This window comes from Colobus angolensis, unplaced genomic scaffold, assembly GCF_000951035.1.
Source record: "Colobus angolensis palliatus isolate OR3802 unplaced genomic scaffold, Cang.pa_1.0 Scaffold285, whole genome shotgun sequence".
Classification (NCBI taxonomy): Eukaryota; Metazoa; Chordata; class Mammalia; order Primates; family Cercopithecidae; genus Colobus; species Colobus angolensis.
In genome coordinates this window covers 1,794,006-1,821,628 of record NW_012116099.1, presented here as the reverse complement: position 1 = coordinate 1,821,628, position 27,623 = coordinate 1,794,006, and the positions used below count along the sequence as shown (strand labels likewise).

Below are 27,623 nucleotides of genomic sequence, written 5' to 3'. Positions count from 1 at the left end.
CAACTCCACCGCCCAAGTGAGGTTGACTTCTTTGTCTTGCAGAGTCGCTTTGCATCTACCCCCTCCTGTTTCCTAGAGTTACCCGATACTTGTGGGAGCCAGGATGGTCTCACACAGACAGAGCTTTCAAAGGGGTTCTAAAAAGGAAAAGGGGGCCTCCCTAGAGACTGCCTCACTAGGGCCCAAAGTGTAACCTTAGCAATACCCCCTCGGTACAAATACCTGGTTAGGTTAACTTAGAAGAAATTCTTTGTGTTTTTTTTTTACCCCCTTGTGCACTAGGGTCAGGGTCTGGAAAGTTTTGGGAAACTATATGCTAAGTTCTCTCATATCATATAGGGAGGTGGCATTTCCTGATCTCAACTTTGAGCTGCCTGCATGCATGTCGACCCCAGTGGGTCCCTGCCAGGTGAAGGGAGTCATTTGTCAACCTGGGAAGAGTACTGACAAAGGAAGGGGAGATGGTTTGGATTTAAACATCCAGGAACTCAGTGCAACAACCAATAGAATTTTTATTTTGGCATTATGGTTTTGTTTGGTGGGGTCTTCTGGGAGGAGGCCAAGAATGTACGAGATTTTGGAGAGTTGACCCTGTTTCTGAATTGCTAAATTGTTGTTTATCTGTCTTGCAGAGGTCCTATACATTGCTTGTGGAGGCGTGGGATTCCAGTAATGACACTGTTCGTAAGTATCGCCTCTGTGGACTTTTCTCTAAACACATGTGGAAGAGTGGGGCTTGGCCAACCAGTTGGAGCTGGATCTGTCTCCTTAGTACTTAGGATTTCTGCCACCCCTTGCCTTCTGTTCTCCCCCGCACCCTAGGGTGAACCTGTCAGTGGAATCTATTCCTTAACTTTTCTAGAATTTTAGCTTGGAATATTAAGTGGCCAGAACAGACTCCCAGTTAACTCATTCCCTGATTATGAAACCTAGATTATCTTCAGGATAGAGATCTTAATGGTTTTACAACTTTAAAACCTTGTAGGCTGCTAAAGGATCAAAGTAGTGACTTTTTAAAAGTCCATTTAAACTTTAAGTGAGCGTTTAATCTCTCATCAGAAAGATAAAGCCATAAAGGTGGTGCTGGGCTCTAGAGACGGACCTTGAATTTCACTTGGTGGGCAGGTGAGCTTTTAGCCCGTCCGGGTTTCCCACACTGCTCCACAGACCTTTCATTGAAGCAGAATTACAGAGCTTCACAGCCATTACCTGCCTTGTCCCCTTCTGAAAGATGGCTCTGTTTTCAGTGCAGGTTGCCTTTCAGGACTGTGAGGGGCTGGTTTTGGTGGATAAGCCATGGAGGATGTGATGGAAATGACATCGTCTGGCTTACCAAGTAGTCTTGCTCTTTAATTGTAACTTGACGGTGTTTTTGCTCACGAGCCGAAACTTCAGTTGCCTTTTTGCCAGCAGAGTTTGGGTTGCTGTTGCTGGAAAACTTGATGCGCACTGAAGTCTCTTGGTGTGTGCATGAGGAAGAGTGGATCCAGCTTCTTGTCTTGGCTCTCCGTTCTCTGAATGCCTTGTTCTTTTTGCTTTTCTATCTTACCATTTTTTTGTTTGTTTTCACTGTGAATAACATCTTTTCCTCTTTCCTTGCCTTGCTTTTTTGCTGACAGAGAATGGTGAATTCCCACCGTGGGTGCAGTTGAGGGCTCGGTGCCTGCTGCGTGGGCAGCTTCCACCTGTGGCTGGCTTATTGGGCCACTTGGGGCTGCAGAATCATTGCTGAGCCCAGATGTGCCAGAGAGTCCCAGGCCATTTGGGTCACTCTTCTAGCTTGGGAATCTTAACTCCAACTCTTTGGGTGTTATCCTCCCTGGACGGGGGCTTGTGAAAGTCCAAGGTCCAAGTCTTCCTCCCCAGAGGGCTACCCCATAATGCCATGGGGAGTGCGTGTGGGGGTGGCAGGGAAGCTGTGTCAGCCTTGGCTATAGCTGATGCCAGTTAGGGTCACAGACACCTGTTTGTTCTCCCCTCCCTTCCCTGCTACAAACGTTGAGGACTGTGAACATTATGTCACTGTGACCTGCTTACAATGGTAACTAAGCGTTAAGCAGAAGGGGTCGAGGAGGAGGGGAGGCATAGGCTCTTCTGTAATATTATGGTGTCGGCATGGTGTTCTTTCCCCTCCCTTTTAGCTATTAAAACAATCCACCCGGTAGAGTGAACAACTTGAGTTTGATCCTGGCCTGTGATAAGAGCTGGGTCAGTATACTTGTTAGGGACATGTGAGAGACCTCCCTGCCACACTCCAGCATTCGCAGAACCTTTCCTGGGCCTACTGTTGCCTCGCTGGTCAGGGAGTTATGCCCCTGGGAACCCAGGGCTTGTCCAGAACTACCCACAGTTGTCTGCATTTCCAGGTAGCCCCATTTTGGGGTTCTGGGATGTTTCATCTCCTGCTGGGGGGTAACCAAATCCCTGGAAGAGGACAAGGAAGACTGGGGTAGGAATAAAGGTCTTTTAAACCTCTATTTTTAGAGAGAGGGGTTGATACAAAGTCATGGGTGCCCATTGCGGGTTATGAAAACTCACTTGGTGAACCCCGAAGAGGGAGATGAGTTTGGTGGGAATGGTTTCTCCACTTGCCTATTTGACCTCTTCTATGATGCTTCCAAGGAATCTTGAATTCAGCACAGTCAAAACCAAACTCAGGATCTTCTCTTGACAAAAGCAGTCCCTTCCCTAGGGCCCCTTCTGGGTGTCTGGCACTGATATTTGAACGCTCATTGCCATAAGTCAGAAATATGGAAGGCGCTCTGTGTACCCCCTCTCTGTTAGCATCCATACCTAGTCCACCTCCAAGTTCTGAAAAATCTCTCCAGCTCTTCACTTGAATCTGCCTGCCTTCTGCCACTGCCCTGGTCCAAGTCACCATCTGCTTATGACCAAACTTAGAGTAGCCTCCGTCTGGTCCACCTTTATCTGCTCTGATCCACCTCTGGTGCTTTTTCCATTCTTCTGCCATCCTGGTCTTTTCAGAGCATAACATTGGCTTGTCACCCTTATTATGAAAAACCAACCACTCGGTGGCCTTCTGTTGCTCTTGAGACAGATCTTCACATGGCCCACAAGGCTCTGTGCAGCCCAGCCTTGTCTCCCTGCCAGCATTGTCTTACACACTATGTTGTCCATCGTATCTGTAGCCTGGCCATACCCCAGCAGTTGCTTTTCTATCCTCAACTACATCGCGTGCTCTCCTGCCTCAGGACCTTTGCACATGCTGTTTATGCTACCTGGAGTGTTTTGTTCCTTTCTTCACCCTGAGCCACTCCCTCTGGACTGCACTCCACAGGGCAGAAGCTGTGGATGTTCAGAAGCCCAAATGGAGTTGGCTGCCCTGTGGGACCCAAGCCAGTTGTAAACATTCTGGCTTCCGATGTAAATCAAAGGCAGAGCCCTGAGTTTTAGGGCAGAGACTTCCTTCTATCAGCTCTGCAGTGAGCCCTCACAGGCAGACTTGGGCCCAAATATAGCCTAGGGGCTGCTTATGTATTCGAAAGTATTTAAGGCTGGTCCTTCTGTCATCGGTCCTTCAAAGTCTTTTATTACATTTTGGGATTGTGGTATATAGAATTCCAAATTTCTTTCTCCCCCAGAGCAAATGGTTTCAGTTTACTGTAATGCACAGTAGACATGTAAGCATACATAGGCACACTTCAGACCGGGTTTTCCCTGTAGCTTAGCCTTCTTGGCTGAGGCCCCCTTCTAGGTTTTTGGGTTGGTGTGGTCCCAGGTTATGCTGAGACTCGCCCTTCATCACCTCCTCCGTGGCCTGCGAGGTGGTCATGGATTCTTCGTGATTCATCTTCAAGGCACCAGGGATTGCAGAGAGGCATGGTGACGTCCTTTTCCAATCACCAGGCTGGACTGCCAAGTGAACTGCCACAGATAACCTTTTGGGTGCCCCAAGCTGAAGGGAAGCGTGATCAGGAAGCAGGCAGCAGAGGTGTTCGAACCCAGACACGCTCGACCCCCTCCCTGAGCAGGTGTGAAGTTACGTATGCAGCTCCATTAGCTCCACTGAAGATTCTGAAGTGATCCTCTTCACGGCACTTCCCGGAAATAAGTGGAAAGCTTACTGTGCGACTGAAAAGTACATATCAGTCTTGTACCCCTAGGATTGCCCTGAACTTTTATCTGAACTGTTTGTTGTTGATACCAGCCTCAGAAGCTGGATGCCTTTGAGCCATGGCTAGTGTGTTTAACCGATCCCTTTTATGAAGATCTTGTAAGCGTGTGGTAATAGCCCACTGTGCTTTTTAACTGAACCAGCAGAGCAAACATAGTTAATGGAGAGACATTTTTGTCATTCCTTGGCCTCTGTTTATTTGCAAAAATGAGGAAAGTGTTACCTGCAAGTGGTTCAGTGCTGCCGGGGTGTCAGGCTGCAGGTATGTGGGCTTGTTCAAGGCTTGTCTGGCCCACGCAGCAGTTTGAGAGCCCCAGAGGGTGAAGACTGGCGCCCCGTTGGAAGTGGGATGTGTGGATGAAGCCACCCAGGAGTCCCTTCTCTCCTGGTCACCTACAGGGCTTGCATCAGTTTGTAAAGGAGCACGGGCCCGAGGCCTAGAAAAACAGCCATGTGGGTGGGTAAGAATCACAAAGACGTTGCAAGTCTCTGTCTCTCCAAGATGGCCTTGGATTGGACAAGGTGATGAAGAGTCGGTGCTAGCAGGTTTAAGAAAACAAACACAAAAGCAGGCTGGGGTGCTGACTTAGTGCCTCGCTGCCTTTTCAGATCCCTCACCTGAACTCCTGGCACCTGATGTTTGAGCTATTTTTGTACCTGTCTCTTCTCAAACTAGATCATAAATGGCCTCAGGGCAGGGACTACTTACTCCTGAGAGCTGCTTGAGCTGGAGGTGTTTATTTTCCTCAGTAAGCTTTTTTTTCCGGGAGCATGACTTGGCTCAAAAAAAAAAAAAAAGAAAGAAAAAAAGAAACCCTCCCCTCGATTTACCTGTGTCTAAACTTTGGTGAGTTATTCTTCCATCTGCCTTCTGGGCAGGGGAGAAAGGTGGAAAGCATCAAACTCAAGGTGTTGGTATTTAAGGGCTGGCTTTAAAGGTTGCCATGTTAACACTTTTTCAAAAAATGTAACTCAGTCCTCTCCTTGGCTTCCAGTTAAGAGTTTCGGAATGGACAAAAAGCTTTTCTGAGCAAGACACAAAACTCTAAAACCAGAAATGATTGCTGACCTTTATCTGGAGTAATGAAATTTCTTCAAGAGCAACATTTCCATAGGGAGCTACTTTCTCTCATATGTAAAGAGCTCTTGCAAGTCAGTATGGCAATGTAATAGAAAAGTTGGCAGAGGAGAGAGGCTGTTGCTATTCACAGGAACAAATATAAATGGTTTTGTAACTACCAGAAAGGACTGTCACCATCACTTAATTAAATGCTAATTAAACGAGATACCTTTTTACCTATCAGGCATAGATGAGAAGGTTTGATAATGTACAACATTGGCAGTGTTATTGGGAAGCACAGCTTCCTGGGTGGGGGGAGGACAGACTGGGTAGTTCGAGATTGTGGACAGATGTCGATTGGTTGTGCACATACTCTGATTCAGCACTTCCATTTCTAGAGTATCTGACTGTGGGAACCATACACAGGCAGATACGTTCCAGGAATGCGCACTGTGGCTTTGTTTAATATTTAGGAAGCCCAAACGACTCACATGCCCACATGTCAGGGACTAGGTAAATTACTTATTGGTGTTTCCAGACGATGAAATACTGTGTACCCATGAAAGAAGGTAAATAAGTGGTAACAGGTTGTCTCTAGGTAAGGGCATAACCTTTTCATTTCTTTGCCTTTTTGTACAACGGATATAATTTCATAGCATGTGGGTATGTTTTTATTTTAAGAAGCCAAAACGGTCAGGGAAGAAGGCTCTAATGTGAATATTTAACACGATTCATCATTTTGTCTTTAGAACCTGACAGTATTATTGAAAAGGCTTCTCACTCGGGCATGATCAACCCCAGCCGGCAGTGGCAGACGCTGAAGCAGAACACGGGCGTTGCCCACTTTGAGTATCAGATCCGCGTGACCTGTGATGACTACTACTATGGCTTTGGCTGCAATAAGTTCTGCCGCCCCAGAGATGACTTCTTTGGACACTATGCCTGTGACCAGAATGGCAACAAAACTTGCATGGAAGGCTGGATGGGCCCCGAATGTAACAGAGGTATGTGTGTGTGTGCATGTGCACAAATGCCTGTTGCTTTTAGTGTCCATTTATCCCCCCACCAGCAGGCAGGTGGCATGTGGCTATCTCAGGTGGGGTGGGATTTTGGCTGTTATTCCGGGCCTGCAGCATGAAGATGCTGAGTGTAGAAGATGCTGTCGGTGCCCCATCCAGATCCCCTTTACTGACATCCCCATCCCCCAGGTGCTGTGTTGGCTGCCAACAGCTCACAGCTGCTTCTTCTCAGGAGACTTGTCCTTGGCCAAACCAGTGCATGCCCCATTCCTCCAGCTCAGTCAGTGATTTCCAGACATGGGGCTACAAAGGCCAGCTTCCTTTGCCTTAAAACAGTAGTACAATGTGCACTCTAGAGCTTACCCTGGGATTAGGCTGAAATCAGACTCCAGTTGAGACCATGTTCTTGCTCAGCTCCTTCCCCTACCCCTATCTGCTTCCCTCAATTCCTTCTACCTATGTCCAGATCCCCTTCTCAGACTCTGCTTCTAAGGAACTTGACCCAAAAAGATGCCAGACAGGACTAGGTTAGCCCAGTTGATGTCTGAACAGGCAATCCTGTAGGAAATGATAGCCCCTGCATTCGGGGTAGCCTTGCAGCAAGTTTTCACTGGGCATCTTTGGGGTCATGGCATTGAGGGGGAGAGGTATGTGGTTAGCTCAAGCTTTCCTCCTGATGTAGGACTGAGCCCACTTTTTGTCTCTGTACTGTCTACTGTCCCAGGCCCTTTCTAGAATTCAGTGATTCCAGTTCATAGCAAGTTGATGGGTAATTCTGTTAACTGTATAATATCCCCTCATGAGCAATCATGTACTCTGCTTATTTTACATGATAATTAGGTAAATTCTTTTGATAAACTCAATTTTGAAGTGAGTTTTACAACTATGACAGAGGGATGGGGCATGGAGGAAGGAATTTGCAGATCTCCCGGGTAGTACTAATGCTTTCTTAAACAATTGGAGACAAGAGTTGACAAAGGATGGCATTTCTGGAATTCAAATGAAAAGGGGAATTGATTAACATATTTTAGTGTGTTTGAAAAATTAAATGACCTAACACTTAATGTGGGTTTTTTGTTTGGTGTTTTTATTTAAGATAAGGTGCTCACTTTGTCACCCATGATGGCACAATCATGGCTCACTGGAGCCTTAAACTCCTGGGCTCAAGTGATCCTCCTGCCTCAGCCTCCCAGGTAGCTGGGACTATAGGCACATGCCACCACACCCAGCTTTCCCAGCTTTTTTATTTTGTGTAGACAGAGTCTTGCTATGTTATTGAGGCTGGTCTCAAACTCCTGGCCTCAGGCTATCCTTCTGCCTCAACCTCCCAAAGTGTTGGGATTATAGGCATGAGCCACTGTGCCTGGTCTTATAAACTGACATTTTTTAAAAAGTCACTTTTTTTTCTTTTCTTTTTTTTTAATGAAGTAGAGAATCGCTCTGCACGGGTACTTTACAAAAATCTCACCAGATCTGGCCACCAGATTAGCCTGCCCAACGAATCCAGCCTGGTTGGCTCTGTTAGTCCCGTGGAATTTTGAAACCAGGCATTTGGTATGGGTTTTTGTTTGTTTGTTTGTTTTTTAAGCCTGAGGCTCATCTGAACGTGTCCTGGTGGGATGGGGAAGGATTATCTATACCTTTTTTTCTTCTAACGAAAAGGGTGTGGGCAGAATGGAAACTGACCAAGCTCTGCTCAAGGAGCCAGGGCAGCTATGGTTTAGAGAGGCTGGACGAAGGTCGCTGTTCCCTCATCAACTTGTCTGCATTTTGTCCCCAAACAATATCATATTTTCAGGATCTGCTAACAAGGCCTTGAAGTTTAAAGCTGGTTTTGTTATTTGGGCCTCTCCCATCTTCCTCTCCCTTACAAGGGACTTGATATGAGATCTATTAAAATTGTGGAATTTGCAGACTTTAATGCAATGGGCCATTCTCATGACTGTGGCGACGAAAGGAACAGGCAGTGTGCTGACACGCCCTTCTCTGTTTTTTACAGCTATTTGCCGACAAGGCTGCAGTCCCAAGCATGGGTCTTGCAAACTCCCGGGTGACTGCAGGTAAATAAACTGGTCTTTTGTGAGATTTCTTTTAATTTTCCTTTATGTAAGAGAGAGACTGATTTTATTGTGACTATGCCTCTTTTTCCTTGGAGAACAACAAAGCTTTTTTAAAAAATTCAGATAGACACATCCGAAGCTTATTAAATTATACCAGCTGTCTGGTGGAATGCACACACCACTTCTCTCTTGGAATAAAAAGAGACTCTTTGGGCATAGCCAGTGACTTCATGTATTAACTGTTCTGTAAATTGATAACACATTTTTATAATCTTCCCTTACAGTGCTAATAGGCTAGATGGAGGGATGTGGACTTGTGTCTTTGCATCTCTCTCCTCCTCTTCCACCAAGGTTTTCTTCTCCAGGCCCCCTCCCCCACTTTTCCCATCAATAGGCGAAAGTCCAGCATTCTTTAGAATGGGATTAGTCCAATCTCCTGGCCCCTTTGCAGGCGGGAGCTGGGTTGGTGCTGAGAGGTTAATGGCTGCCCCGGAATCTTGTCAGTTGAGCCTGATGAATGTAGACTTTTGCTGCAGTCCTTTGAAGTCTGTTCCTTTATGGTCCAGGAACAATGCAGAAGCCAAAGGGGGGCCTGCCCTGACCACTTCACGATGGCGGATTTTGGAACTTCTTGAAATTTATATTATGCCAATTTGGAAAAGGCTTATTTAGGGAAATATCGTTGGTGTCTGTGGTGTTTTTGGCAGTCCTATGCTTTACTCTCCCTCCTCCCAAATTTTAAGGAGTAACGCTAAATGGATCCTTTGAACCTGTCACTTTTGCCCCAAAAGCTACTCTGACATGAGTAAAGGGACCCTTAGGAAACACAGTCTAAACCAGTATGTACCAAACTAATGTTACTGGGGGCTCTTATTAAAACGCAGGTCTTGATTCTATAGGTCTGGGCTGGGCCCAGGTTTCTGCATTTCTAACAAGCTCCCAAGCCATCCTGCTGATGGAACCATCAGTGATCACTGCCCCAAAACCTCAGTACTGAAAGTGTAACTTCCAGAATTAACAAGGGAGCTGTTAAAATGCAGGTTCGTGGGCTCCATCCCACATCCGTAGAATCCCAGTCCTTGGTTTGGCCCAGGAGTCTGCATTTGACAAGCTTGCCACATGACTTTGCTGCTTGGTAAATTTTGAGGCTGCTGCTTTGGAGAGAACGATCTGTGGCCTTTACCTTTGTGATTCCACCACTCCGTGTGTTCCCCTCCCACGCAAGGGGGAACAGGGAACTCTAAATTAAGAACTGGTTGTCCTGAATTGTCTCTTCCTACATTTCAGAAAGATAGTTTATTTCCTGGAAGGCTGAGGGGCTTCTCCCGCTGTCTCCCATTGGTGGCGGTGAACTGTAGGATTTAACAGCACTGCTGTCAAATGTGGAGCCAGGAATCCACCTACCTTAACTCTTCCTAATTAAGGGTATTCTGGAGAAAGTCCCCATGGCAGTGCTCTTAGTGATTCCAAGCCTGCTCCCTGCTCAGATGGATATCAGCGGAGGCTGACTGTGATTTGTGCTGCTGTCATCAGAACACACACACAGCTATACAGGGGAGGGCCCTCCCAGCCAGAACAACAGGCTTTGTTTCCAGAATTTAGCCCTTTCTCTTTCGAAGTCCCACCTCCCTCTCCCTGCCCAGACACGCACTGATGGCCTTATTTACTTAAGGTGCGACTTTCCCACACGTCATTTGCATAGTCTCCCAGCCCAGTTTTCTCTCCCTACCTTGAAAGAAAGTCAAAACAGAACCTTCACGCTGAGGAAGTTCAGATTGTGTCCTGCTGCAGAAATAGTTGAATGGCAAGTTACCTGCAAGTTGTCTTTTGGATTATGTATTACACAGGTTATTTTTTTTTTCACCCCCACATGAGAATTTACTGGTTTCTGTTGTTCCCAAGTAGACTGAGTCCCTTTCCCTGGGTATACATGCTTGCTTATTGCAAGCCTGCCAATAATATCAAACTTAATTATGAATCATCATCTGAGGAAAGTCACTTCAATTTCTCATGAGAATCTTAATCATATATTATTAAACTGGGATAACTTGGTTGGTACCTCTTTTAGGGTCAGTATTTTTATTTGTTTTCTTTTGAAGTCATCCGTGGCCTCTTGTGGTTGCTTTTTTATGCTTGGGGATTGAGGTCTCTTTAATTAGGTGAGGTTGGGTCCTCAGCTGCCTCTCCTTGCCTTTATGAGGCAACTTGAAGAGGCCTAGTGATCCTGAATTTGGAAGAGAATAAGGGAAGACGGTGAGAATATTGCCATTTCGTAATCAGTTCCCTCTCACTATCTTTCAGGCTAAGAATATCAGCCTTGACAGAATGGCTACCCCCCTACCTCCCACTAACGTGGGTGTCCGCTTTTGAGAACTTATTTAGATTGTAATTTTGTTCTTATCTTACTCCTCTAGTCACTTGTCACGTTGACATTCCACTTTACAGAAACCAGAATCCAGTGTCTAACTTTAAACCACACATTCTAGTGATTCTTTGCATGTGGGTGTGCATGGCTCGGTTTTAGAAGTTAGGAAGTGGTTAGTCGGTATTCTCAGGGGTTAAGTTGACTCTCAGCCGTGGGTGATTAGCTATTAGCTAGCTCCCTATAATTTTCCCATGACAAGGATTTGCTAGCCTGCCTCCCGCTCTTGGGAAACCGAAAGCCTTTCCTTCTGGGGAGTTGGAGGGGGAGGTTTGTTTTCCAGAGTTACAGCTGAGCAGCTTAGGGGGTTGGCACTGATCGGGGCTTTTCCCAGGTCCCATTCTGGAAACTTGTTGCCCATCCCACCCGCACCCCACCCTCCGCCCTCCGCCCTCCACTGGCAGGCTAGTTGATGTTTCTCCCTGCCTTCCCCTATCCTTGTTAAAACCTGGCTCTTGAGAAGGCAATTCAAGTTTCAGAGGGCTTGAAACTTGGAGAGTGGTTTGAGATGCTGACCCCTCTCCCACCCCAGGTGAAAGTTGTTTTGTTTTTGTTTTTGTTTGGGGATCAAAGGCACTATTTGGCCCCAAAAGAGTACGATTAATCAAGGTGCTTATATAAAAGAACCTCAATTCCCCCCCCGCAATACTAGATGAATTAAGCAGACTGCTTTCTTTTTTTTTCTTTTCTTGGCAAAGCAAGAAATCACTATAAATTAGCACACAGTAATGGCACACAAATTATGGAGTTGGTTCCAAGTGTTGTCATTTCCTTCTCCTTCCCTATAGAAGTGGGTTTAGAGAGCCTACTCTGGCCTTGGCCAAGGGAGGAGGGTGCCCCTTTCTCGCCTTGTTTTTTTTTTGAATAAAGCGTCATCGTGACGCAATTTCCTGCTGCACTTGGTGGCTTGTTGCCTTTCTGTGAGCTGGGGTCGTGACTTTCTGTGCAGACAAAGAGCAGAGTGGCAAGTGCGGCGTCTGCAGAGACTTTGGCATAGCCCTCTTGTCACCAGGAGAGTCCTTTCTCTACAGTCTGTCGCAACTACTTGCGCAGGTTGATTTATTCCGTGCCTTCACCTTTGGCTCACTCTTGTGAGCCTGAGAAGAGAGTGGCTTTGTGAAGGGCATCCCCATGCTGGCCTCTTCCCAAACAGCCCTCCTTTTGTCAGGAGTCGGCTGGGAGGGGACCTCAGCCCAACTGTGAAAATGTTTGTTTATACGGAGCCCCTGATGAGCCTTGGGAGTCTACCACCCTGTCCCCCGAAACAAAACAGAAAAAGCCTGGACTTCGCAGTCTTCCGTTTGAATTGTGCAGGTCTCTCTTAACGTTCAGAAGGCTAACCTGCAGGTGTGCTGTGTGTCTGCAGGTGCCAGTACGGCTGGCAAGGCCTGTACTGTGATAAGTGCATCCCGCACCCGGGATGCGTCCATGGCATCTGCAACGAGCCCTGGCAGTGCCTCTGTGAGACCAACTGGGGCGGCCAGCTCTGTGACAAAGGTATGGCCCCTAGGGATCAGACCCAGGGTGGGATGCGGGCCTCGGGAGGAGTGTGGGATCTGGGGGTGGGATGGCAGTAATTTGGTTTTTAATTTTATTGGCAGGGCTTTTATTCTGAATTCTCCCTGAATGCTGTGTGGGTTTTCTGGTTTTCTTGTTAAAAGACGATTGGGGCTAGAAACATGGCAGGTTCGCCACCTTCACAGGCGTCTCTTAGTGACTCCAGGATCTTTTTGGCAGATCTCAATTACTGTGGGACCCATCAGCCATGTCTCAACGGGGGAACTTGTAGCAACACAGGCCCTGACAAATATCAGTGTTCCTGCCCTGAGGGGTATTCAGGACCCAACTGTGAAATTGGTAAGTGGTCCAAGCTGAATGAGAGTCCTTTGTCTAATTTTTCTATACTCAGCCTTTAAAAAATATACTTAAGGACTTGTTTAAGGAAAAAAAAGTGGAAATAGCCTCCAAAGATAGGCCTTATCCCAGCCATTCTATAGGCCTTTGTAACTTTCAAGTCCCGAAGGTTTTTTGGATGATGTTGATTCATATAGGAGGCAGCGGGAGATGAAATGACCCCAGCTCTGCGATGTCTCGGAATGTGGTTAGAGACAGCTCAGTGAGAAAGATGACTTCCTTTCTTTCTTAGACACAGCAGGCTTCTATCACACGCTTGCTTTTGGTTTTTGAAATATGCTTGCACTAGTGGCTGTGGTGTGGGATTCGGTTGGAGGGGGGCGTGGGGAGGCAGCGGTGCGCAGGCATCCCTCGCTGACTGCCATCCTGGTTTTTGCAGCTGAGCACGCCTGCCTCTCTGATCCCTGCCACAACAGAGGCAGCTGTAAGGAGACCTCCCTGGGCTTTGAGTGTGAGTGTTCCCCAGGCTGGACCGGCCCCACGTGCTCTACAAGTAAGTCCAATTTTCAGCCTGTGTCCATTCTAAGGATCCTTGTGCCGAGATCCCATGCCGGGGAGAGGTACCTAGGCTTGTCCAGTGTGATGTCTCAGCGGGAGAGGGGCGGGTGCAGGCATAAGTCTGGTAAGCAGTCTGGCGGCTTGTGTGTTTGGAAGTCTCCCAGCACCGCTATCCTGTCCCACTAAGGTAGTGCATGTATCTGTTCTTGGAAGGAACATCCTCGTGGAATCGCTTGTTCTTTTGCATCTGCTTCCTGGAGCTGGCTGCCTTCCAATTGTGGTTATTCTCCTTGCAGCCATGGAGAGGCTGCCTTCAGGGGAGGTTGTCACTCACTACTGGATTTTGTCATAGGGCCGGGGGCCCCAGAAGAAGAACCTGGCCTGCAGAGTTCCTTTGGCTGTGAGACAGGGCTGTATGTCAGAATCACCTGGGGTGCCTTACAGTGTAAATCTCTGGGTCCCCCAGATTCCCTCCAGAATCCGGGAGTCCATGGTCTCTGATAAACTTCTGAAATTCTGCAGTGCAGCCAGGCCTGAGAACCGCTGTCATCAGCACCCCAGGTGTGGTTATGGATGTGGATTTCTGGGGTCAGCTTGCCTGTGCTGGTCCTGGGCCCCCACCCGTCACTTGCGGAACTCCAGCAGGCCACAGAAGCTCCTGGGGCCCTCTTTAAATGGCACAGTAGCAATTCCCGTCTCTGAGGGTTGTCATAAAGACACAAAAATGAATACTTGATAAATTGTCAGGAGTTCTCTCTGGTCAGAGCAGAAGTGGAGAATGCAGCCTCTAGGTGTGCTATTTTGGGCAAACTCTAAGCAAATAAGAAGAATAAGGTTTTCCACCTGTAAAGAACTGTTTTTGCTTACTCCTTAGCTACTTCTGAGCCATGATGAAACTTTTCTTTAAAAAATAAAGGTTAGGCAGATAGGGATGTCCTGTGTTCCTCCTGGGCGGATGCTCTGTCAGGATCCAGCTGTCTTTCTCCCCCACTACTTAGGTTGGGGATTACGTGAACTGGGGCAGTGGGGGATTTAAAGCTAAAATCAAGGCTTCAGCCTTATCGTCACCGTCCCACTTGTCCTGCTGTAGCTTTCCTTGTAGCAGGTGTCTGGCTCTTCAAGGACAGCCCCTCATGTGAGAGGTGATGTTAAAGGATCTAATTGTCAGATGGATTGAATTAAATTGTCAACCCCCTCCTTTTCTTGTTGACCAGACATTGATGACTGTTCTCCTAATAACTGTTCCCACGGTGGCACCTGCCAGGACCTGGTTAACGGATTTAAGTGTGTGTGCCCCCCACAGTGGACTGGCAAAACGTGCCAGTTAGGTAAGAAAATCCCTGCGACTGTAATTTTTATATCAAGGTTGGCTTTGATTGTCAAAGCTGTTACAGAAGACGAGCGTGTGGCCGGCAGTGTGAGTTCACACTCCGTCATGCTAAGAAGTAATTTATTATCAAGAGTCGAGCAGGCCTGGGAGAAATAACGTGAATGCAAATGGACTGGCTCTTTTAGGCCCTGTGGGAAAGTCGTGGGATTCCTTGAACCATGTCAATCGTCTGTCCGAGGAGTGTTCAGCTGGGTTCCAAACGGGGATGATCTCATGAGGAATGAGCTGTCTGCATTCTTTTTGCCACATTTAAATCCCAGCAACTAGGCTGCGCTGGGTTTTGCACAGAAATGCCTGGTGGCTTTCTGCTGTTCTGTTGGGGGCTGGTTAACTAGCAGCTGGAAAGTTATCAATTAGCGTTCTTATTGGCTCATGGCTAGGGAGCGGGATCAGATGCTTAAAATAGAGGGGACCTCTAGTATCTTTTATTTAGCTAGCTTATTAAAATGTCTCATGTCTCAGACAAACTCTGGCCTGTTCTTTTCTTTTTTACAAGGTGGGGGAGATTCGGGTTGAACTTCATTTCTCATGCTCACCCCCATCTCCTTTCAGATGCAAATGAATGTGAGGCCAAACCTTGTGTAAACGCCAAATCCTGTAAGAATCTCATTGCCAGCTACTACTGCGACTGTCTTCCCGGCTGGATGGGTCAGAATTGTGACATAAGTGAGTGACTTTGTTTCCATGTTGATTTTCATGACACTTGGGTAGCCGACTTGCTGGTCTGTATTGAGGCTGCGGTCCCACGACTGGAGCAGTAGAAGGAAAACCTTAGAGTGGGAATGCTTTTTTGAGAGGGAGCGGTCAGTGCAGCAGTGAAAACAGACGCTTTATCAGGCTCATTTAGCTGCTGAAACCAGCCGTATTCCGATAATGTGGCTGAAACAATGATGTGAAGTTTCACTCCCTCATTCTGGAAGAATTAGGGAGGGTCCCCACCCAGCCTAATAACCTGATCTCACGGGAAGCACACAGGAAATCTGATTTGAAACTTATCTATCCTGAGCTGAGAGGGCTTTTCAATTAAGCCCAATTTCACTGGAAATTACCTCTTTAAAATGATGACTTATTTATTTTTTAGATATTAACGACTGCCTTGGCCAGTGTCAGAATGACGCCTCCTGTCGGGTATGTAAATCTTTGCTTAAATCAAAACTTTGACAATTGACAACAAATCTTTAGATTTGTGTGACACTGGGGGAGCTCTGTCCCTGTGAGATTTAAAAACTTGGGTGAAAAACGAGTCTCTCGGAAGTTTCACTAGGGCTTATGTTACCCCAGCCTCGTGGGAGTCATTTTGAAGGCATGCACGTAGAAATTCCTCTAACCATTTACAGAGGTTTGGCATTTGGCTATTTCAGTGAACCAGCAAAACCGCAACAGTCATGCTAAACCGCTGAAGCCCTGTGTTTGTGGAATACATAGAAAAAAAAGCACGTGTCTCTCTCTCTCCTTCTCCTCTTCCAGGATTTGGTTAATGGTTATCGCTGTATCTGTCCACCTGGCTATGCAGGCGATCACTGTGAGAGAGACATCGATGAATGTGCCAGCAACCCCTGTTTGAATGGGGGTCACTGTCAGAATGAAATCAACAGATTCCAGTGTCTGTGTCCCACTGGTTTCTCTGGAAACCTCTGTCAGGTGAGTGGTGGCAAAACCTCAGATGGCCAAATTTTTAGAGCAGAGCCGCTGCCTCCTCCACTTCCCCTTTACTCCTCCCTCAGCTCTTATGTCTGGAATTTCCTGACATCTGTTAACATCCTATTGATGACAGAGTCTCTGCTAGACAAATGCTGGTGGAAGGAGATATTGACGAATTATTTTCTTCTTAGTGTCTTCCTCTTTGTTCCCTCCACCCCCTCTTGGGCTCCCTCTCCCACTCTGCTCCGTTGTTTCAAATATGGACATTGGCAGTCCCTAGGGCATGGAGATGTATCTTACAGGGTGTCTTCTAATAGAAACAGAAGGAACTGTCAGATTCCAGTGCCTGCTGCCCCAAAGAAGTTATCATGACACCTTTGTTTTACCCTGATCCCTCCCCCTTTTCCCTGTTCCTGATATTTGCAGCTGGACATCGATTATTGTGAGCCTAATCCCTGCCAGAACGGTGCCCAGTGCTACAACCGTGCCAGCGACTATTTCTGCAAGTGCCCCGAGGACTATGAGGGCAAGAACTGCTCACACCTGAAAGACCACTGCCGCACGACCCCCTGTGAAGGTACCTCCCTTCTCCTGGGACCTGGCTGTCTCCAGACTTTCTCCTTTTGTCCCCACTTACTACCACTGCCCCTTGCTACACTTGAGAAGTAATGTACTGGTGAGGAGGACCTCTACAGTGAAATGATCCTGTCTGTGTAGCGGGCCGAAACACGTGGAAACAATCTATTCAGGCCTGCCAGTGGGAGAGCCATGTCTACAAGTAGCCCAGGGGGAGAGAATGTGAAATCCATTTAGCATTCCTGTTCTGGGGTGGGCTGATGTGCAACGCTGAGGCAAATGCCTGAGAACAACACTGTCAACAGAACTTCCTGCAACGGCAGACTGGGGGAATGTTCTGTATCTGCACGGTCAGGTGTGGGAGCCCCAGGCAATGTAGACTGTGACTAGCGCAACTAGAAACTGATTTTATTTCATTTTAGTTCATTTAAATGTAAATAGCCACATGTGGCCGGTGGCTGCTGTATTAGGTAGCACGACGTTTAAAGCTTCTATAAGATTGTCCTTGAGCCTTGCTTAAGGTCAAAAAGGAAGTGAATAAACCAGGTCCTTTTTCCTTAGCAAGTGTTTACCAAATTGGGTAGATGTCAAAGGTAGCATGAAGGGGACCTGCAAGCGTGTGGGTTTTCCTGGTTGTGGAGGGAGAAAATGCTTTAAAACTCTTTGCCTGGAGTCTCGACTTTGCCACATCATAATGTGATGTGGCATGTTGCCAGTATCTTGGCAGTATCTTGGCTGGGGTGTGTCTCATTAGCCAGAGGGTCCCCGTCTCCAGGAAAGTGGGCTTGGCCCAGGCCCCTTGGCTTAGGAATGCTGCGTCTGTGGGTGCATGGCTGTGATCTGATCCCAAGCCTATCTTCCAGTGATTGACAGTTGCACAGTGGCCATGGCTTCCAACGACACACCTGAAGGGGTGCGGTATATTTCCTCGAATGTCTGTGGTCCCCACGGGAAGTGCAAGAGTCAGTCGGGAGGCAAATTCACCTGTGACTGTAACAAAGGCTTCACGGGAACATACTGCCATGAAAGTAAGACTCCCTCATCCGGGAAGGGACCAGTGCTCCCCAGTCTGCCCCTGCCCCTGCCCCGCCCTGGGATCATTGGTGTTGAAAGTTTTTCTTTTTTCTTTTTTTTTGAGACCAAATTTCGCTGCTCTTGCCCAGGCTAGAGTGCAGTGCCGCGATCTTGGCTCACCGCAACCTTGGCCTCCCAGGTTCAAGCGATTCTCCTGCCTGCCTCAGCCTTCCTCAGTAGCTGGGATTACAGGCATGCGCCACCATGCCCAGCTAATTTTGTATTTTTAGTAGAGATGGGGTTTCCCCATGTTGATCAGGCTGGTCTTGAACTCCCAACCTCAGATGATCCGCCCCCCCCCCCCCTCGGCCTCCCAAAGTGCTGGGATTACAGGTGTGAGCCACCGCGCCCCCGCAGTGTTGAAATTGTTTTAATCAGAAACAGCAAGGCTGGGGAAGACCGGTCGAGGCTTATCCTTGCATCTGGGATCTAAGACTGAGGTCGTGTTCAATTTACCAGATCACTCTGCCTCGGAGCCTCCATATCTATGTTGGAACATTCTGGAATGTTGCTAGGTTGGGTGGTTCCTCTTTAGGAGTTTCTTCCCCACTTTCACCAAGTACAGGTGACTGAATGCCCATGTGAGGGCATTAAGTGGGTAAGGCACTCTGGAAGCTTCTGCTTGATAAGCCACCTGTCTAATTTGAGAAACAGCCCTGATAGAGGGTGGCAGGTGGAGGTGCCAGGTGCATTGTGTCAGGAGGGAGCCATGAAAACTGCCGAATAGTGCTTGTCTATGGCTTCACTTGTCCTTCAGCTCTTTTTTTTTGCTTTGTTTGGTAGATATTAATGACTGTGAGAGCAACCCCTGTAGAAACGGTGGTACTTGCATCGATGGTGTCAACTCCTACAAGTGCATCTGTAGTGACGGCTGGGAGGGGGCCAACTGTGAAACCAGTGAGTCTGCCACTGTTTGGGGAGCTCTGGGATGTATGGGTCATGTTGGAGGGATACCACCTCAACGTGGGAAATCTTTCTTTGTCCTGGAAATCTCGGGAAGCAAGACCCCAGTGATTTCTGCAGTGGGACAGTATCACTTGTGTCTCATTTGCGTTTGAGTACTGATGACAGCTTACGGGGAGGGACTTCTGCTGAGGAGCTATAGAATTTGACTGTGTCATAAAGATTCCTGCTTGCAAGGAAAGTCGTATCTCTACTTTAATTTCCATGGGACTTCCAGAGGCCCACCTCACATCTTGCCTAACTTGTGGCATTCAAAGTAACCTAGTTGGGAGCCCCTTTATTCCTGGAAAAGCCTGATTGTGTGAAAGTGCTACGACTGCGGCTGTTCTCAGAATAGAGTTGTTGGATGTAGCAGTAGGAAAGGCTCGGCTCTGGCCTGTCGTGAGTGGTCCTGGACTTGGTCTTCAGCCGACTGTCTCCTCTTTGATTCTAGATATTAATGACTGCAGCCAGAACCCCTGCCACAATGGGGGCACGTGTCGCGACCTGGTCAACGACTTCTACTGCGACTGTAAAAACGGGTGGAAAGGAAAGACCTGCCACTCACGTAAGTGGCAGTTGGCCTTGGATGCTGTCTCTGAGACCCTTCCCTCTGTCTCCTGGGGGAGGGGGCCACTGGGACTCACACTGAGATATCTTCCTCCAGGTGACAGTCAGTGTGACGAGGCCACGTGCAACAACGGTGGCACCTGCTATGATGAGGGGGACGCTTTTAAGTGCATGTGTCCTGGCGGCTGGGAAGGAACCACCTGTAACATAGGTAACTTTCTGCCCCACGTGGGATCTGCAGCGGGCATGGCCACCTGGGCGTGTCTGCTGGTTGGCCCCTGGAGCTTATGATATTTCTCTGGGCCTGGTTCTTGCCCCTCCAGACTGTTTCTGGATACTCAGGGAGGGTGGTCGTGTCTGCTTTTCTTTATAGCCCGAAACAGTAGCTGCCTGCCCAACCCCTGCCATAATGGGGGCACATGTGTGGTCAACGGCGAGTCCTTTACGTGCGTCTGCAAGGAAGGCTGGGAGGGGCCCGTCTGTGCTCAGAGTGAGTGTCCTCCCCCTTGAACTCTCCCAGGGCTGTCGGAGCAGATCCTGACACCCTTGGGAACTTGCAATGGAAACCAGAAGCAGAGCTGTTTGATGTCTGCTTTTGTATCACCTGGGTCTGCATTAATGACTTGATGGGATACAGCCCTGACCTGGGCATGAGAAAGTCGCCAATGAGATAAGTGGAGACAGATGGCGTCTCAGTTCCCAGCTCTGGGTCTGACCAGCAGCCTGTCTCCTTCCATTCTCACCCCCACCCCTGTCCCCTACCAGGGCCTCTTCCTGTGTACATGTGTCCCACAGCAAAACTAAGTGTAGTGCGGGCCTGGTTCCAGTTTAGCAAAGGTATTTTGCTGGTGCTAACTACGACTTTATCATTTGGGTATTAAGGAAATAAGTGGTGGTTTTACTTAGGGCTAAGACCGCTTTCCCTGTTGAAGGCCTCACTATTAAGTTGTCTTTTCTTTGCAGATACCAATGACTGCAGCCCTCATCCCTGGTAAGTGTGACATCCTTTTAAGCCAGCACTCGTCCAGTATCGTGTGTGTGTGTGTGTGTGTGTGAATCACCCAGGGATCGTGTTTAAAATGCAAGTTCTGAGTCAGGAGGTCTGGGGTGGGGCTTCAGACTGCTTTTCTAACAAGCTCCCAGGTGAAGCGATCCTGCTGCTCTATGGACCACACTTTAATTAGCCAGCTTGTGTCCTCATTTAGAGCAGTGATTTTTCAACCTTGGCTACACACCAGAATCACCTGGGAGCTTTTAAAAATCCCACTGCCTGGGCTGCAACCAAGACCTATGAAATTAGACTTTCTGGGGGTGGGACCCAGGCATCAGTATTCTTTCAAGTTCCCCAGGCAATAGCCATGAGGTGAGAGCCACTGACTGTAACTGGTGACATGCGAGCGATTGGCAGCCAGAATAATGGACTGGGAGGTTGGTAACCAAGGCGGTCTTTGCTTTCTCAGTTACAACAGCGGCACCTGTGTGGATGGAGACAACTGGTACCGGTGCGAATGTGCCCCGGGTTTTGCTGGACCTGACTGCAGAATAAGTAAGGACTGTCCCTGTCTGATTTTCCCAATGGCTTTACCCCTTCATTCCATACCTCAGCCCGAGACTTTCATCTTTAAAAACAAAGCCACCATTCCGTTTAAGTAGCTCTCAGAGAGCAAAGGATCTCCCTCTTCCAGCTGGGATTAAGATATCCCAGGCTGGATCCTCCCAGGTACCTGCTGGTGGTTCCCTGGGTGGTGTTGCCCTCCTTGTTCTTGGGGAGAGAGTGCCAGCCACAGAATCTGATGATTACACTGGGGTCCTGAAGAAAGTGTGTGCATTTCCCCATGACTAACATGAAATTATGGGTAAGCAGACATTAACCGCAGCTACACTGGTATAGGATAGAGCTAATACAAACGGAAGGGAGGACGACTGTGGCTCCCAGAGGCTTGTCTCTGCTGGGTCTGATCAGGCCCTGGAGAAATGACTAAAAGAGGAAAATACGGGCAGGCAATGCAGTTTTTCAAGAAGTTTAAAACGTATTATTTCAAGCCTTTTCTCTACATTTTTTTTTTTTTACAAGCCCTTTCTCTTACAGAACAAAAAAAGGTGCTAGAGTAGTTATGGTTTGATTCTTGTACCCAAATTGTCTGCAATTTTACTGGTGCTTGAAATCCAAGTCTGGGATTAACTAGTCTTCAGCACTAGATGGGGGCAGGTTGTATCTGTTTCATGTTTCTAAATAAACAGTTGGCAAACTGTGGCCTAGGGGCTGTCTCCAGCCCACTGTCTGTTTTTATAAATACAGTTTTCTTGGCATACAGCCACACATTCATTTACGTATTGTCTATGGCTACTTTCATGATACCACAAGAGTTGAATAGTTGTGACAGAGACTAGATACTCCACAAAGCCCGACATGTTTACCGTCTCACCCTTTCCAGGAAACTTTGCCAGGCTTGCTGTAAACTGCACTGTCAGAGAAAGGAATCAAATTAAAACTTGCTGCCTCCCAAAATGGTTCTCCACTGTTAGAACTCAAGATGGTGGCGGTCCTTGGGAGCCAATGATGAGAGGTTTTTGCGATAGATGATCTGTTTCTTCTTTTGGATGCTGCTTACCTGAGTGAAAATTCATCAAACTTAGGATAATATGCTTTTCTAGTACATTATGTCAATAAAAATCTCAAAACATTGCTACAAACCATCAGTCCCTAAACTTGAACTCCATTTCTCCTAGACATCAATGAATGCCAGTCTTCACCTTGTGCCTTTGGAGCCACCTGTGTGGATGAGATCAATGGCTACCGGTGTGTCTGCCCTCCAGGGCACAGTGGTGCCAAGTGCCAGGAAGGTATGTGTGCCAGGCTCCAGCTGCCCATGGGTCTTCTGGGGTGAGCGACCTTTACAGTCACCATTTTGACTTTTCGCAAATAAGCCACTGTGCTCAGGGAGGGAACACACAGTGGGGGGCTGCAAGGAAAGGGAAACGTGAAGAGTCTTCCCCAAAACAGGTATCTGTTTTTGGTCAGCTATTGCCACAATACTGTGTACCAAACCATCCCAAACCGCTGTGGCGTGCAGCAAGCATTATTTTTACTGCTTACGATATGCAGCATGGGCAGAAAGATTGTGCTGTGGGTTGGGTTCAGTTCGGCCAGTGGCTGTGTCTGGGGCATATTCCTTTCGTTGCCAATGGTAGGCGTGCAAGAGGCTGGTCACAGGCTCTGCTTACATCACATCTGCCAATGTTACATTGGCCAGAGCAGGTCTTGTGGCCAAGCGCAGAGCCAGCAAAGGTAGGAAGTATACATGCTGTTACTGTGGGAAGAATGATCTTAACATGGCAAAGGGCACAGGTGTAACCATTTCATAACAGGGACCAAAGAATTGAACCCTGATCCGGTTCACAGAAAAATAAACTGCTCACCAGTCTCCACCTGTCAGTTTCAGGGAGACCTTGCATCACCATGGGGAGTGTGATACCAGATGGGGCCAAATGGGATGATGACTGTAATACCTGCCAATGCCTGAATGGACGGATCGCCTGCTCAAAGGTAGGACATGATGGCTGCCGCAATTCACCTGTGTTCTGGAATGAGCGGTGAGCATGCCTGCTAAGCTGCCAGCTTCTGTTTTTCTCCAGGTCTGGTGTGGCCCTCGACCATGCCTGCTCCACAAAGGGCACAGCGAGTGCCCCAGCGGGCAGAGCTGCATCCCCATCCTGGACGACCAGTGCTTCGTCCACCCCTGCACTGGTGTGGGCGAGTGTCGGTCTTCCAGTCTCCAGCCGGTGAAGACGAAGTGCACCTCTGACTCCTATTACCAAGATAACTGTGCGAACATCACATTTACCTTTAACAAGGAGATGATGTCACCAGTACGTAACAAGTTTTTATTTTTATTTTGGAATGGTGGATGTCTGCTTGCTTGCTTTAAAGGAGGAATGTCATGAGCTAGGATCTAGTTCTCCCTAGCCTCAATTCCTGTCTTATAGTAAAGTGAGCTTGAATTTAGCCCAGCCTCAAAGAGAACATCTCAGCCTTTTGTTCTTCATCTCAATCTTACACGTGTGTGGGTTTTTAAAATCATTGTAGGGTCTTACTACAGAGCACATTTGCAGTGAATTGCGGAATTTGAATATTTTGAAGAATGTTTCCGCTGAATATTCAATCTACATCGCTTGTGAGCCTTCCCCTTCAGCGAACAATGAAATACATGTGGCCATTGTAAGTATAAGACCCATTCACACCTCACTATTCTGACTGCAAGGCAGTTAACAAACTTCGGTTAACCAGTGTCTGAATGGAGCAAATTCACTGACAAAAAGCTTTGCAGACACAGATTGTCAAGTAATTTTGAAGAAAGGCTGCTTTGAATATTCCCGACTCTCAAGTCTGATCATTCTTTTTCCAGTCTGCTGAAGATATACGGGATGATGGAAACCCGATCAAGGAAATCACTGACAAAATAATTGATCTTGTTAGTAAACGTGATGGAAACAGCTCGCTCATTGCTGCTGTTGCAGAAGTGAGAGTTCAGAGGCGGCCTCTGAAGAACAGAACAGGTAGGTGTCAAGTGGGACTAGTTTATTTGTGTGATGACAGACGATCTCATTACACTTCAATAAAGCCGTCAGGTCGGGGGATTACTTGGCAGTGTCCTACCCTTGCAGGAGCTCCCAATTTAACAGAACTGAGGGCAGCCTACTTGACTAAGGTCACATGGCCCATAGGAATAGAGATCTGCCTCATATTTTCCTTCCCAACACACTATGCAATGTTCCCTGCAGAACAGGTATTGTGCCTAGATCCATGACAAAGCCCTAGGACACTGCTTGTCCTTTGTCCTTGAGTTTGAAGCTGTACAAAGCCTGACTTGGCATTTAGGTGTCCTGGGACAGCCCAGCCACTGCTGAGGGCTGTGAGGCTTGATGGCCCTGCAGGATGTCCAGGCTTCCCTCCTGAGAATCTCGAGCACCATTTCAGCCAAGAGAGAGATTGGGCATGGAGCCATGGCACGTTTGAGCTGTCTGTGCTAATTTGAATCGGGTTTCTAGTTCTGAAAACTGACTCCTGTACTGAGCTGCCTCAGTAGCCAGACTTAACAAGACACTGCTCTCCCCATGTGAAGTCAAAGAGCCTGTAGGAGCTGCTGCTTCACCCAGTCTCTCCAGGGATAAGAATATCAAGGTCTACAGGGGCCTGATCCCAGCATTTGCTTATCAAGTTGTGAAGTGACCATATGCAATGATGAAAAGGGACTTGTCCCTGTGGCCCCCCTCTGAGGGACAAAGGGCAGGAGAACCACTGTTGGTATTCTTTTGTTCCTGTGGTGATGCTTTTTTCTTTCTTTCTTGGAGAGTTAATTGGTTTTGTGCCTGCCTTACAGATTTCCTGGTTCCCTTGCTGAGCTCTGTCTTAACCGTGGCTTGGATCTGTTGCTTGGTGACGGCCTTCTACTGGTGCTTGCGGAAGCGGAGGAAGCCGGGCAGCCACACACACTCGGCCTCTGAGGACAACACCACCAACAACGTGCGGGAGCAGCTGAACCAGATCAAAAACCCCATTGAGAAACATGGGGCCAACACCGTCCCCATCAAGGATTACGAGAACAAGAACTCCAAAATGTCTAAAATAAGGACACACAACTCCGAAGTAGAAGAGGACGACATGGACAAACACCAGCAGAAAGCCCGGTTTGCCAAGCAGCCGGCGTACACGCTGGTAGACAGAGAAGAGAAGCCCCCCAACAGCACGCCGACAAAACACCCAAACTGGACAAACAAACAGGACAACAGAGACTTGGAAAGTGCCCAGAGCTTAAACCGGATGGAGTACATCGTATAGCAGACCGCGGGCACCGCTGCCGCTAGGTAGAGTCTGAGGGCTTGTAGTTCTTTAAACTGTCGTGTCAAACTCGAGTCTGAGGCTGTTGTTGACTTAGAATCCCTGTGTTAATTTAAGTTTTGACAAGCTGGCTTACACTGGCAATGGTAGTTTCTGTGGTTGGCTGGGAAATCGAGTGCCGCATCTCACAGCTATGCAAAAAGCTAGTCGACAGTACCCTGGTTGTCTGTCCCCCTGCAGCCGACACGTCTCGGATCGGGCTCCCAGGAGCCTGCCCAGCCCCCTGGTCTTTGAGCTCCCACTTCTGCCAGATGTCCTAATGGTGATGCAGTCTTAGATCATAGTTTTATTTATATTTATTGACTCTTGAGTTGTTTTTGTATATTGGTTTTATGATGACGTACAAGTAGTTCTGTATTTGAAAGTGCCTTTGCAGCTCAGAACCACAGCAACGATCACAAATGACTTTATTATTTATTTTTTTTATTGTATTTTTGTTGTTGGGGGAAGGGAGACTTTGATGTCAGCAGTTGCTGGTAAAATGAAGAATTTAAAGAAGAAAAAAATGTCAAAAGTAGAACTTTGTATAGTTATGTAAATAATTCTTTTTTATTAATCACTGTGTATATTTGATTTATTAACTTAATAATCAAGAGCCTTAAAACATCATTCCTTTTTATTTATATGTATGTGTTTAGAATTGAAGGTTTTTGATAGCATTGTAAGTGTATGGCTTTTTTTTTTTTTTTGAATTCTTCTCATTACTTGTTGCCTATAAGCCAAAATTAAGGTGTTTGAAAATAGTTTATTTTAAAACAATAGGATGGGCTTCCGTGCCCAGAATACTGATGGAATTTTTTTGTACGATGTCAGATGTTTAAAACACCTTCTATAGCATCACTTAAAACACGTTTTAAGGACTGACTGAGGCAGTTTGAGGATTAGTCTAGAACAGGTTTTTTGTTTTTTTGTTTTTCTGCTTTAGACTTGAAAAGAGACAGGCAGGTGATCTGCTGCAGAGCAGTAAGGGAACAAGTTGAGCTATGATTTAACGTAGCCAAAATGTGAGTGGTTGAATATGATTAAAAACATCAAATTAATTGTGTGAAGTTGGAAGCACACCAATCTTACTTTGTAAATTCTGATTTCTTTTCACCATTCGTACGTAGTACTGAACCACTTGTAGATTTGATTTTTTTTTTTTAATCTTCTGCATTTAGGGAGTATTCTAATAAGCTAGTTGAATACTTGAACCATAAAATGTCCAGTAAGATCACTGTTTAGATTTGCCATAGAGTACACTGCCTGCCTTAAGTGAGGAAATCAAAGTGCTATTACGAAGTTCAAGATCAAAAAGGCTTATAAAACAGAGTAATCTTGTTGGTTCACCATTGAGACCGTGAAGATACTTTGTGTTGTCCTATTAGTGTTATATGAACATAAAAATGCATCTTTGATGTGTTGTTCTTGGCAATAAATTTTGAAAAGTAATATTTATTAAATTTTTTTTGTATGAAAACATGGAACAGTGTGGCCTCTTCTGAGCTTACGTAGTTCTACCCGGCTTTGCCGTGTGCATCTGCCACCCCGCTGAGTCTGTTCTGGTAATCGAGGGTATAATAGGCTCTGCCTAACAGGCATAGAGGAAGAACTGAAAGGCTTTTCAACCACAAAGCTCATCTGAAGTTCTCAAAGACCTGGGGCTGCTGTGAAGCTGGAGCTGCGGGAGCCCCATCTAGGGGAGCCTTGATTCCCTTGTTATTCAACAGCAAGTGTGAATACTGCTTGAATAAACACCACTGGATTAATGGCCTGTAGTGTGGAGGTGAATTGTTTGTGAGCAATCAGGGGAACTGGCCACCGCACTGAAAGGGTTTTAAAGGGTTTGGAATTGGTGTTGGGAAATGAGCAGGGAGATTTAATGTCTGCCTTTTTTTTTCCCTGGCTACTTAGATTCATATTAATGTCCTGTTGTAAGGGTGTGGTCTGAAATGACTCTTGTGCACACTTACCCATGGGGTGGTTTCCTCACGGCACAGGAGGTGGTAGTTGCAAGCTTCTGGCGTTCGGGCTCATCACTCATCACCTTGTTCCCAGGGAAGGAGTGTTCTGGCCTCACCGTGCAGCCTTGGAGTGCTGGTGTTCTGGTCTTCTGTGAGATTCCAGAGTTGGGGCTGTCCCCACCTGTCACGGGCAGGAGAGCTCTGGTTCTCTCACTTGTGGCTGGTGGAGGCCCTGCCCCCGCATCGCATGGTGGGGTGTGGGAGAAGCTTTGCCTCTGGTACCTCTGTGGAAGGAAAGAGCTGTGGTAACAAGCACATGGACAGCCTCCAGCAGCCGTGCAGAGTCACCAGGAGTTCCCTGCTTCTGGTTAGGAAAGCCAAAGCTTACCCTTCTCAGAGCCATCCCCCAGCGCTTCAACATTCAGGCCTGTCCACACACGTCCGGTTTTCATATAACTGGCACAGCAAACTCTGGAGGAA

At 47.3% G+C, this 27,623-nt stretch overlaps 1 protein-coding gene across 2 annotated transcripts; it reads left to right on the top strand.

Annotated features, from left to right (window-relative positions):
- Positions 1-631: 631 nt before the first annotated feature.
- Positions 632-26,953, top strand: JAG1 (jagged 1). Of its 2 annotated transcripts, XM_011948869.1 has the most exons (25): positions 1,346-2,449; positions 5,945-6,199; positions 8,214-8,274; positions 12,063-12,193; positions 12,434-12,553; positions 12,990-13,103; positions 14,323-14,436; positions 15,051-15,164; positions 15,580-15,626; positions 15,966-16,139; positions 16,566-16,716; positions 17,579-17,743; positions 18,573-18,686; positions 19,186-19,299; positions 19,399-19,512; positions 19,675-19,791; positions 20,265-20,292; positions 20,762-20,847; positions 22,032-22,145; positions 22,739-22,848; positions 22,938-23,171; positions 23,389-23,520; positions 23,708-23,858; positions 24,683-25,166; positions 26,670-26,948. In XM_011948869.1, the coding sequence occupies exons 2-24, from the start codon at positions 5,983-5,985 to the stop codon at positions 25,138-25,140; spliced, it is 3,180 nt and encodes a 1,059-aa protein (XP_011804259.1). In that variant the 5' UTR covers positions 1,346-2,449; positions 5,945-5,982; the 3' UTR covers positions 25,141-25,166; positions 26,670-26,948. The 2 variants fall into 2 exon arrangements, with proteins under 2 accessions (XP_011804258.1, XP_011804259.1); XM_011948868.1 differs by lacking the exon at positions 1,346-2,449 and adding an exon at positions 632-684 and having other exon boundaries at positions 24,683-26,953.
- The last annotated feature ends 670 nt before the right edge of the window (positions 26,954-27,623 follow it).